We start from the raw sequence: 12,512 nt of genomic DNA on the forward strand, positions 1-12,512 counted from the left end.
CATCAGCGTTTCTGTAACTAGGCCAGTGATTTATCTTTGATTATGGCGTCCAACGTAATCCACATCATGTGCACGGTTCCTACGTGTTAACTCGAGTCACACATTAGCATGCTAACTAATTAGCATGCTGACAGTGGGACCTGGATGCAGTGATTACTGTGGAGTTTGATTTAAAGGACCTTATTCGAGTCAGCTTAGCTTATCTTAGCACGAAGACTGGACGTGGGGGGGCAAACGACCTTAGCTAGCCTGGCTAATGCTAACATGCTGATGTTAAAGAGGGCAAATGTTCATCTTACTTTAGTGTGTTAGCTTACCATAGCTAGTTAGCAGTAAACAGCACAGGAAGTGCTTTTCTTTCTATAAACACAAAACCGTTGACTAAAATATCCAAAATATTTTAGACACATTTGCAGCCGGCAGGAGCGAGGTGATATTCTGAGAAAAAAGCAGGTCTCTAACAGGTCATAACTGGAATATGTTTTTGCACAAGACGAGCACTGTTGGTTCCTGCTGATCAGGTCAGAGTGAAGAGCGACCGGTGCTTCTTGTCTTTATCTGACCACTCTCATAAACAAGGGAGAAGTACTGTTCTGTTCAGTCTAAGACCTTTTATGGCAAAACTAAAGTTCCAACTTAACAACAGGAGCAGCTGAATGTTTCAGTGTGTTTAAACGTGTTCACTTTGATTTAGAAGGTTTCATGTCAGTCAGAAGCAGAGAAACCAGCAGGAAAACCTGGATTTAATTCATCGTCAACATGTTTTAAAGGAGACGTTCTGGAAAGTTTAACTGTCTGAACTCTTCTCTGCTGAAACACCTGCAGGTTTGTGTTGGTGGTTTGTGGAGACATGAGAGCAGAAGCTGAACGACACCGAAACATTTATTCTACTAACATTTCATTCAACGACAACATGAATCCTTCCAAGTGATCTCGTGTTTGATCCGGTGATCCGACATCAACAGCAGAGACTGGAGGACATTTTTACATCAACATCACAGCACAGGAAAAATAAAACTACACTGTTGAGGAAAAAGTTCAAGACGTCCAAGAAACTAAAGAAAAGCCTTCAGAGATTTTCTCACATTCTCAGAAAACCAAGTTTTTAAAGTGAAGTCGAAGTTCAACTGTGAAACAGGTTTAACAAAACTTTATGTACAAACAAGACGTGAACAAAGACAGTGATGGAGTGTGTGTGTGTGTGTGTGTGTGTGTGTGTGTGTGTGTGTGTGAGTGAGTGAGTGAGTGAGTGAGTGAGTGAGTGTGTGTGTGTGTGTGTGAGTGTGTGAGTGTGATTGTTAATACTCTTCATCCTACAGAGACACTGAGGATCCATCAAATCTGAACCAGAACCAGAACCCAGGATACAGAGGCTCAGTGAAGGTGGTCCTGAAGGTGTGGAGGTGGATCAGTGAGTCAGAGGAGACTCTGTAGAAGGACAGAGAGCCGGCAGGACAGTCCAGGTACACTGCTACTGTACCAGAGGAGGAGGAGGAGGAGGAGGAGGAGGAGATGGTTGTTTCTTTGTTATTGTGCCTGACATAGTAACCATCACCTGAACAGTTCAGACTCCAGGACTGATCATTAAATCCAAACAAACAGTCCTCAGTGGTTCCCTTCCTCTTGATTCCTCTGTAACTCACAGCTACTTCCACCTTTCCTCTCCACTCCACCTCCCAGTAGCAGCGACCAGTCAGACCTTCTCTGCACAGCAGCTGAGGCCAGTTAAATCTCTCTGGATGATCAGGATATGGCTGCTCCTTCCTCACCACTGTCACCGTCCTGTTGTTGTCAGACAGTTTGATCCTTCTGCTCACTGTGTTTGTGTCCACTGAGAGTTCACAGGAATCTGATGGAGAGAAGAAGACACCAAACAGCAGCAGGTTATCAGCTGATCCAACTGTTGGCTTTGACTTTAGTTTATTCAGGGTCGAGCAGCTGGAGCCTCCTTCTTCTTCTTCTACACTAAAAGAGTTCATGCAGCAACAAGGTGAAGACCTGCAGACACCAAACCTGGCAGGTGGGCTGCACAGTTCATCACCTGCTGAGACACACAGTGACCTCAGGGTGGTGCTGTTACAGTCAACTCTACATCTTCATGATCAGCTTCAGTCACATTGATCAGGATCAGTCACATTGATCAGGATCAGTCACATTGATCAGGATCAGTCATATTGATCAGTATCATATTGATCAGGATCAGTCATATTGATCAGGATCAGTCATATTGATCAGTATCATATTGATCAGGATCAGTCATATTGATCAGTATCAGTCACATTGATCAGTGTCATATTGATCAGGATCAGTCACATTGATCAGTGTCAGTATCATATTGATCAGTATCAGTCACATTGATCAGGATCAGTCATATTGATCAGGATCAGTCACATTGAGCATTATCAGTCATATTGATCAGGATCAATCACATTGATCAGTATCAGTATCATATTGATCAGGATCAGTCATATTGATCAGGATGAGTTACATTGATCGTATCAGTATCATATTGATCAGGATCAGTCATATTGATCAGGATCAGTTACATTGATCAGTGTCAGTATCATATTGATCAGTATCAGTCACATTGATCAGGATCAGTCATATTGATCAGTATCAGTCACATTGAGCATTATCAGTCATATTGATCAGGATCAATCACATTGATCAGTATCATATTGATCAGGATCAGTCATATTGATCAGGATGAGTTACATTGATCGTATCAGTATCATATTGATCAGGATCAGTCATATTGATCAGATCAGTTACATTGATCAGTATCAGTCACATTGATCAGTATCAGTCATATTGATCAGTATCAGTCACATTGATCAGTATCAGTAACATAATAAGGATCAGTCACATTGATCAGTATCAGTCACATTGATCAGTATCAGTATCATATTAATCTGGATCAGTCATATTGATCAGGATCAGTATCATATTGATCAGGATCAGTCATATTGATCAGTATCAGTCATAGTAATCAGGATCAGTCATATTGATCAGGATCAGTCATATTGATCAGTATCAGTCATATTGATCAGTATCAGTCATATTGATCAGGATCAGTCACATTGATCAGTATCAGTCACAACATTGGTTATGAATTAGCTCTATATAAAGAAAGGTTGATTGATAAAGACGATTAATTGCGTCTATATTTATTAAATGTTCATCAGTCAAAGAAACAAAGTGACAGGTTGTCATCTGTAGCTGACTAGAAGGCTGCAGTGTGGAGTCTGTAAATATCTTTAAACATCAGATTGTGAGCTGCTCTGTTCTCATGAATGAGTCTGAATCCACACTCACACTTCCTCAGACCAGGTTTCAGCCAGTGTTCTCCACCATGGTCCATCCTGCAGGAAGAAACAGTCAGAGGATGAAAACAGGAACATTTCATATAGAGATGGTTTGTCTCAGTATTATTACTGAACATGTTCTGCAAATAAAACACAACTTCCACAATAAAACCTGTGAACCTGTGCACTACTACCACCTACCCTTTGAATGTAAATATTTTTTATTACTTACTATTTTTATTTATTTATTTGTTCTAATTCTTCTGTTTATTTCTTTAGACTTGTCCGGGCGTACCAACGCAATTTCATTGTATGATGTAACAGTTGTACAATGACAATAAAACCTCTTATGTCTTATGAATATATCAAATGAATCTGCAGAGAAATGAAAAGCGTTTGTGAACTTCTTCCCAACATTAAAACTTTCAAACAGATATTTGTGAATCCTTGAATTTCAGACAAACGTCCCACCAAAGTAAGAGCACGCCGTCTCTACGAGCTGTTGAGAAAACAACCAGCGATAAATGATGCGTTCAGTGTTTCGTCACGTTAATGTGACGCTGATTATTAGTGTGTGTTCATTTGTTCTGGAGATGTTCTAGCACACACACTTCTGTCTGAGGATGCTCGTGGGCTTGTGCTGCTTCTTCAGAAATACTTCTGCTTCTGACGCAGCAGCACAAGGAAGCTGGACGTCTTTCCCTCCCTTATCTTCATGTTTAACCTTCAGTATCTAGTGAGGACTGGAAGCTGCAGCAGCGACAGCAGGCGAGCAAACAGCTGCTGTGGCCTGTTAGCAAAGACGTTTAGCTCAGCATTAGCTATCTAATGCTAGCTTGGTGCTAGCATGGTAGCTAAGGGAGGTTAACTAGACTAGACTGGTGTTCAATGAATATTTTGAAAAGATTTCCAAAAGTTACTTTCAAAATGTAAAATATTTCATGTTACTTTAATTTGAAAGTAGTAAGTTACTTTACAATCTTACTGCCTGTGTAGAGTAATGTGTTAAACTACTTGTTACACTACTTTTGAATTATATTGTTTCTATTTCTGAAATCTGTGTATTTGTGGAAGGTGTTTTATATTTATAGATTACACATTCACACACAGATTGCTGAGCTGTTCACACAATTAATATTGGGACACATTTTTCTCTATAATTAGTAACGAGAAAGCACCAACACCATGTCTTGGCTCTGTTCATACCTGAGAGTGTCCAGTCTCCACTGTGGATCCTCCAGTCCAGCAGACAGCAGCTCCACTGAGTCTCCTGGATGGTTGTAGCTCAGGTCCAGCTCTCTCAGATGGGAGGGGTTGGAGCTCAGAGCTGAGGCCAGAGCAGCACAGCCTTCCTCAGTGACCAGACAGCCTGACAGCCTGGAATCAGGAAAGAGTTGGTACAATTTCTCAATGAAAAAAGAACTGCAGGAAAATCCACACGTATTGTCAGACTGTTCTCATCACCAGATCATCAAATGTTGGAGTGTAAATAGTGAGAAAGTCTTCATAGGAAGGGGGTCAGATTGGAGGGATGGATGGATGAATCGGTCAGACACTGAACTTTCAGCCAGGAGACAGCTTCACCCAAACCATCTTTTAACCAGGTGTTCATCATTCTTGCCTCATGATGAAGGTCCAGTAGACCTGTGGTGAGGTCAGAGTCCTGTGAATCTCATACAGATGCTAAACAGAGGTCAGCATTTGATGACATGGGAGTGAGGAATGTTTGGAGTGAAGGGCCAGATCAGTGTTTCTGAACATCTAATGCTGCAGCTGAAGGGTGCCTTGTGCGTCAGTACCAGACGCTGAGGGACGTGTCTTTGACGACCTGCTAATGAGAACAAGTTGGTATCTACTGAGTCACTGGCTCAGAGACATACATCAAAAACAGAAAGCCACACAAACACTGATGCAGTTATACAAACCAATAGAAACTATTCAGAGTTACAAGTTACAACTCCTTTCCTGTTCTGTTTGTTTGGAACCATTTTTCAGAGTTATATGAGAAGAACGATCCCTCAGATGTGGAGTCTTCTCATCAACATTAACCTGAGTGTAAACCAACGTTTTAATCAACTGATAAACAGCTGATCTCTGACCTGAGAGTCTCCAGTGGACAGTGTGGACTCCCCAGTCCAGCAGACAGGAACTTCACTCCTGAATCCTTCAGGTCGTTTTTACTCAGGTCCAGCTCTCTCAGATGGGAGGGGTTGGAGCTCAGAGCTGAGGCCAGAGCAGCACAGCCTTCCTCAGTGACCAGACAGCCTGACAGCCTGGAATCAGGAAAGAGTTGGTACAATTTCTCAATGAAAAAAGAACTGCAGGAAAATCCACACGTATTTTCAGACTGTTCTCATCACCAGATCATCAAATATTGTAGTGTAAATAGTCAGAAAGTCTTCATAGGAAGGGGGTCAGATTGGAGGGATGGATGGATGAATCGGTCAGACACTGAACTTTCAGCCAGGAGACAGCTTCACCCAAACTTTTTTTTAACCAGGTGTTCATCATTCTTGCCTCATGATGAAGGTCCAGTAGACCTGTGGTGAGGTCAGAGTCCTGTGAATCTCATACAGATGCTAAACAGAGGTCAGCATTTGATGACATGGGAGTGAGAAATGTTTGGAGTGAAGGGCCAGATCAGTGTTTCTGAACATCTAATGCTGCAGCTGAAGGGTGCCTTGTGCGTCAGTACCAGACGCTGAGGGACGTGTCTTTGACGACCTGCTAATGAGAACAAGTTGGTATCTACTGAGTCGCTGGCTCAGAGACATACATCAAAAACAGGAAGCCACACAAACACTGATGCAGTTATACAAACCAATAGAAACTATTCAGAGTTACAGTTACAACTCCTTTCCTGTTGTTTGTTTGGTACCATTTTTCAGAGATTTATAAGAGAAGAACGATCCCTCAGATGTGGAGTCTTCTCATCAACATTAACCTGAGTGTAAACCAACGTTTTAATCAACTGATAAACAGCTGATCTCTGACCTGAGAGTCTCCAGTGTACAGTGTGGACTCCCCAGTCCAGAAGACAGGAACTTCACTCCTGAATCCTTCAGGTTGTTATCACTCAGGTCCAGCTCTGTCAGACTGGAGGACTGGGAGCTGAGAACTGAGGACAGAGCAGCACAGCTTCTCTCAGAGAGGTTACAGCCACTCAGCCTGAGTAAGAATCAGAAATACCACAAGCAAAATGTTTCACTTCACATCTTTAAAGTTATTGGATAACATTGATTCTTGCGGTGATCCATCCACCTACAGAGCTTTGCTGGAGGCTCTGACCACTGGCAGCAGCCTCAGAAGAGCCTCCTCTGAAGCAGAGTATTTCTTCAGGTCAAACACGTCCAGATCTTCTTCTGATGACAGTAAGATGAAGACCAGAGCTGACCACTGAGCAGGAGACAGTTTATCTGTGGAGAGACTTCCTGATCTCAGGAACTGTTGGATCTCCTCCACTAGAGAACGATCATTCAGTTCATTCAGACAGTGGAACAGGTTGATGCTTCTCTCTGGAGACAGATCCTCACTGATCTTCTTCTTGATGTCTCTGACTGTTTCCTGATTGGTCTCTGAGCTACTTCCTGTCTGAGTCAGCAGACCTCGTAGGAGATTCTGATTGGTCTGCAGTGAAAGACCCAACAGGAAGCGGAGGAACAAATCCAGGTGTCCATTTGCACTCTGTAAGGCCTTTTTTACTGCAGTCTGGTAGAAATGTGCTGGTTTAGTTTTGGTTCGTTGGACAATAGACCACCAGGATGCTGACTGTTCTTCTGACAGCAGATTGACTCCAGACTTGATGAAGGTCAGATGAACATGAAGAGCAGCCAGAAACTCCTGAACGCTGAGGTGGACGAAGCAGAACACCATGTCCTGGTACAGTCCGCTCTCCTCTCTGAAGATCTGTGTGAACACTCCTGAGTACACTGAGGCTGCTCTGATATCGATGCCACACTCTGTCAGGTCTGATTCATAGAAGATCAGGTTCCCTTTCTGCAGCTGCTCAAACGCCAGTTTTCCCAGAGACTCGATCATCTTCCTGCTCTCTGGACTCCAGTGTGGATCTGTCTCAGATCTTCGATCATACTTGATGTTCTTCAGTTTGGTCTGAACCACCAGGAAGTGGATGTACATCTCAGTCAGGGTCTTGGGCAGCTCTCCTCCCTCTGGGTTCTTCAGCAGAACCTCCAGAACTGTAGCAGTGATCCAGGAGAAGACCGGGATGTGGCACATGATGTGGAGGCTTCGGGATCTCTTGATGTGGGAGATGATTCTGTCGGCCTGCTTTTTATCTCTGAACCTCTTCCTGAAGTACTCCTCCTTCTGAGGGTCAGTGAACCCTCTGACCTCTGTCACCATGCCAACACACTCAGCAGGGATCTGATTGGCTGCTGCAGGTCGTGTGGTTATCCAGAGGCGAGCAGAGGGAAGCAGATTCCCCCTGATGAGGTTTGTCAGCAGCACATCCACTGAGGTGGACTCTGTCACATCAGTCAGGGGCTCATTGTTGAGGAAGTCCAGAGGAAGTCGACACTCGTCCAGACCGTCGAAGATGAAGACGACCTGGAACTCTTCAAACCTAAAGATTCCTGCGTCTTTGGTTTCACTAAAGAATCGATGAACAAGTTCCACCAAGCTGCACTTTTCCTCTTTCAGCACATTCAGCTGTCTGAAGGTGAAAGGAAACATGAACTGTATGTCCTGGTTGGCTTTGTCTTCAGCCCAGTCCAGAGTGAACTTCTGCGTTAAGACTGTTTTCCCGATGCCGGCCACTCCCTTTGTCATCACTGTTCTGATTGGTTCCTCTCTTCCAGGTGGGGCTTTGAACACGTCCTCACACCTGATGGTTGTTTCTGGTCTGTCTGGTTTCCTGGAAGCTGTTTCAATCTGTCTGACCTCATGTTCATCATTGACCTCTGCAGCCCCCCCCTCTGTGATGTGGAGCTCTGTGTAGATCTGGTTCAGCAGCGTTGGGTTTCCTGCTGTAGCGACGCCCTCAAACACACTCTGGAACCTCTTCTTCAGGGTAGACTTGAGTTTACTTTGGCATGCACGAGCATGAGTCTCTGAAAAAACACCAGGTTGAATCAGTAAGTTGATGCACATCTGATGGAAACATTTCAGCATTGATGCAGAGAGACGTCATTGATGTGATACAAATATTTCAATCAATCAATCATCTCAAGCTCTTAAAATCCTCTTACTGCTCTGCAGACGCTCAGCCAGCTCCTCCTGCTTCATTCCCCTCAGGAAGTCCACAGTGATCCTCAGAAATGCCTCTCTGCTGCTCCTCCTCTGCTCTTCATCTTCACTCTGACTGTCGAAGCTTTCTGAATAATCTGAACTTAAAACCTTCTGGAAGCTTTTCAGCTCGTTTGTCACGAAACTGAAAATGTTCTTTTCAAGCAGCTGGAAAAAAGGAAAAACAACAATTACAATTCAATCCCAACTTGTTGACCACACCACTCTGTGCCTTTCTCATCCCTCTGGTTCCTGTGGATCCTGGTCCTGGGTCTCCTGCTGTGGTTCTCTGATCCCCATAGATCCTGGTCCTGGTTCTCCTGCTGTGGTTTTCTGGCTTCATGACGCACTGATGCGGATCGTCGGCCACTCGTCATGTTCCTCCTGTTAAAGGGGAGTTCTTCCTCCACTGTGTCCTAATCTAATCTCTGAGCTGCTCTGTGGGGATTCTTGAATACTTCATGTTGAATTCCTGAATCTTTGGTCTCTGAATGAAAGAGTTTGTTCTGAGCTGCTCTTTATGGAAACAGTCTGAGAGAACGCTGTTATGAACTGGCGCTATACAAAGATTGATTGATCGATTGACTTTGAGGTTGACCACTTTTTATAAACCCATGTCTGTCAGTCTGTTTCCACCCAGAGGACCCTCAGGTTCGCTCAGTGCAACAAATCACATTCAGACTCCTAAAAGTTGTATCTCATTGGCTGGTCAGGTCAGTACAGTTTAGATGGTGGTGCCAGTTTTTATCTGTATTTATTCTGGATGATTCCTACTGTGGGAACTGACCTCCAAGTTCCAAAGCTGGTGGTCAGAGATTCTCTAAGAATCTCTTTCTAATTCAAGAAATGTCTTTGTCACAGCTGTGCAGGTAGCCGCTTATCCTTTGTCACCAAACACCTTTTCCACCATCCTGAATTCATGCAGCATTTCTATGGCCGCCCTGAAGCCGACCAGGGCAAATTATGACCCACGAGTCAGATCTGACCCACTGAAAGGTTCCATGTGGCCAGCAAGACCTTCATGAGCACTTGTGGGGGGTGAGGTTGTACTGTGTGTGCGTGCGTGCGTGGGCAGCCACGGGGGGTGTCATTCATTTATATCACCTGTTGTTGCTTGTAGTGCGGGGTTCTTTGTGTTTGCTACAGAGAGGGGTGAGTAGGGTGGCGCTATTCTCCGTTGACCGCAATAAATGTCTCGTTTTTAATCATCACAAATAAGTCGATCTGTGCAGGTGTGTGTGTCAATAAACCGCACAAAGAAGTTATGGAGTGATGATTCTTTGGATGAAGCGTGTCGGACGGACCACCCTATCTTAGCCCTCAGCGGCTAATCATTGTTTGGGTTAGCTGTGCCACAGCACTTATATTATAAAATATTGGAATTAATATCTAACGAAAACAGTCATTACTATGTTGCTTACATTAAAACATTACTGGGCCTTTATCTGGAAGGTACCAGTCCACCATCCTGTGGTCTAAACTAGTCCCTGTAGCTCCGTCACTGCCTCCACTGTGAGAAATGTTTTACGAGTAGTGAAAGTGTTAAACAGAAGCTAGCTTAGCTGAGAGGCAGAGATGAGAGGTGATTAAAGGTGAACCCAAATGTGAGATATTTAAGAAGACAAAGTATTTTTCACTAAAGCTGTCAGTAATGTTTTGTGTTCAGTCTGCAAAAAGTAAGTGGCTGTGTTTAAAAATTACAGTTTGAGTCACTACACGGTAAGTAAATCAGAAGAATTTCTATTGAAAATGTAGAAACTACAAGGACTTTTCTCTTCAACATTTCGGATGAACAGGCATCAGTGCAGTCGATGAAGCAGATTCATTTGATGAAGTTAATTCATACACTGAAAAAAGCTCATTTTTCCAGGGGAAGATTTAAAACTGTTCAAACTGATGGGTGTCTGGATTTGGCAGGAAAAAAGCTGGACTTCTAAAGAGGATTCAGGATGAGAAAGTCAACACAGATGAAAACCACAGGCATGAAAACAAAACATCTTACTGGCACAATGATCCTGATGACAGTTGTCAGAAGCTGGAAGGTCGCTGACAGGCGATCAGCTTCACTTACAACGTGTTGAATTTCCACTTTAATGCCACAGTGAAGTATTTTTATCCTGTTTAGCTGTTTTATCACAAACTCCACATCCAGTTCACCTGCACTCAGTGTATTTGTAGCCCCCTCATGCTCGGACATGAATGGCTGATCTGAACTCCATGTTTCATGTGAAGGAGGGAGGTTTCTGTGTCTGTGTGAATATTGGGAGAGTTGTTCACAGCCAGACTAGTCAGTCATGCTGAAGTCGGTCTCGACTTCAACCACCTTTTATGTCACATCATTGAACTGTTATCATTTCATCTGTTGCAGTCATCAGTAGAGGCTGTGCTTGTTTCTCCACTCACCATAAATATGGAGTCCAGGTCTGTGTGATGCTGCAGCACAGATTCACCACTGGGAACATCTAAGTTATCCTGATGAACTCTGTGGAGGAAACACAAAAACATACCTGAACAGAAGCCACCTTTAAAAACAGAGTTTACTAAGTGCTTTGACAGACGAAGCAAAACAGGATAGAAGAACATGAGAGAGGCCGAACAAACAAAAGTGGTTTAAGATTAAAATCAGTCCTCATTGACACACAGCTGGAAACAGGAACATCTGGTCTCTGCTGTTCTGGACTTCAAAACAACACTCACTCTGACATCAGTCGATCTGTTAGAAGATCAATGATTTATTGGGTAAAATGCTTCAAAAGCTTTCCTGGAAAGACCAAGAAACAAGGAAACTATTTTATGTTGTTGTCAGTAATGTTCTTGAATGACGTGTTAATGTTCTTTAAACCAGCTGAAGCAGCTTCTAGTTTCTCTGCTCCTCACCTGTGGAACAAGCTTCCTGAACACCTGAGCTCTGCTAAAACTGTCAGCACATTTAAATCAGGCCTGAAAACATCACTGTTTGCTGCGGCTTTACGATCACAGAGCTACACGACTTTAATAACTTTCAGTTGGAAATGCATCTTCTCTGAAGCTTGAACTGTTTTTCTTCTGCTTCTATTATCTTCTACATGTTATTCTAATGTTTCTGTCACAGTTTTATTGTGTTTTATTCCCTGTGAAGCACTTTGAACTGTCTGAAAGGTCCAGTTGTTCTTTAGTGACACGATGACTCACTGTGTTTCAGAGGAAGGTCGTCCTTTGAAAAGAATACGAAGATCCATAGAACGGTCACTCCTGAGGGACACACAGCTGGGTCCAGGTCCAGGTCCAGGTCCAGGTCCTGGTTCTGGTCCAGGTCCAGGTCCAGGTCCAGGTCCAGGTCCTGGTCTGTGCTGCTTCTGTGGACTTCAGCACACACAGAGCTCTGAGTGAGAACAATGATGGTGTGCTGAGCTCTGACATGGAGAAGATGGTGGACGGTTACAGATCCTCATCTCACCTCTGAGCTTCGGTCCGGCCGTCATGGTCCCCCCACAGGGTGGTTTTAGAGGGGGGGCCTCCCTCCTCACACTGATCCATAGCAGAGCCCCCACCTTCACACTGAGAGCTGCTCTCCTTCACTGTCCAACCAGGTCTGACAGTATTTTCTGGCTCTTACTGCTGTTGGTTCCACCTGAAGACGTCACAGTGAGAATAATAACATGCACATTGTTGTTCTTCAGCTCAGATAGAAATTATTGACAATATTTGGTTGGATTCTCACCTGCTGAAGTGACTTCAGGTGGACTGACGGACGCTTTCCACCTTCATGAGGAAACACTGGGAGAGAAGAAGTTGCTCATTCCTTCCTCATCAGTCCTGGTGTCTGTGTGCACCTGATCTGAAGACGCCGTCACACCCTCATAGGGTCAGAGTCCAAGCAACATGGATCCTGGAGCCCTGAAGACAGCAGTTATTAAAATTATGTAGAAAAAGCCTGATCTAGATGCCTCAGTGATAAACGACTACAGACAAATATCAGACTGG

The 12,512-nt window shown here is 43.8% G+C and overlaps 1 protein-coding gene across 1 annotated transcript; it reads right to left on the minus strand.

The window, feature by feature from the left end:
- Positions 1 to 864: 864 nt before the first annotated feature.
- Positions 865 to 12,185, minus strand: LOC139199761 (NLR family CARD domain-containing protein 3-like). The gene is made up of 10 exons (XM_070828910.1): positions 11,986 to 12,185; positions 11,721 to 11,891; positions 10,953 to 11,031; positions 8,513 to 8,717; positions 6,571 to 8,374; positions 6,300 to 6,473; positions 5,405 to 5,578; positions 4,512 to 4,682; positions 3,316 to 3,362; positions 865 to 1,849 (listed from the first exon to the last, which is right to left on the minus strand). The coding sequence occupies exons 1-10, from the start codon at positions 12,063 to 12,065 to the stop codon at positions 1,314 to 1,316; spliced, it is 3,441 nt and encodes a 1,146-aa protein (XP_070685011.1). The 5' UTR covers positions 12,066 to 12,185; the 3' UTR covers positions 865 to 1,313.
- Between the last annotated feature and the right edge of the window lie 327 nt (positions 12,186 to 12,512).

This window comes from Pempheris klunzingeri, chromosome 4, assembly GCF_042242105.1.
Source record: "Pempheris klunzingeri isolate RE-2024b chromosome 4, fPemKlu1.hap1, whole genome shotgun sequence".
Taxonomy (NCBI): domain Eukaryota; kingdom Metazoa; phylum Chordata; class Actinopteri; order Acropomatiformes; family Pempheridae; genus Pempheris; species Pempheris klunzingeri.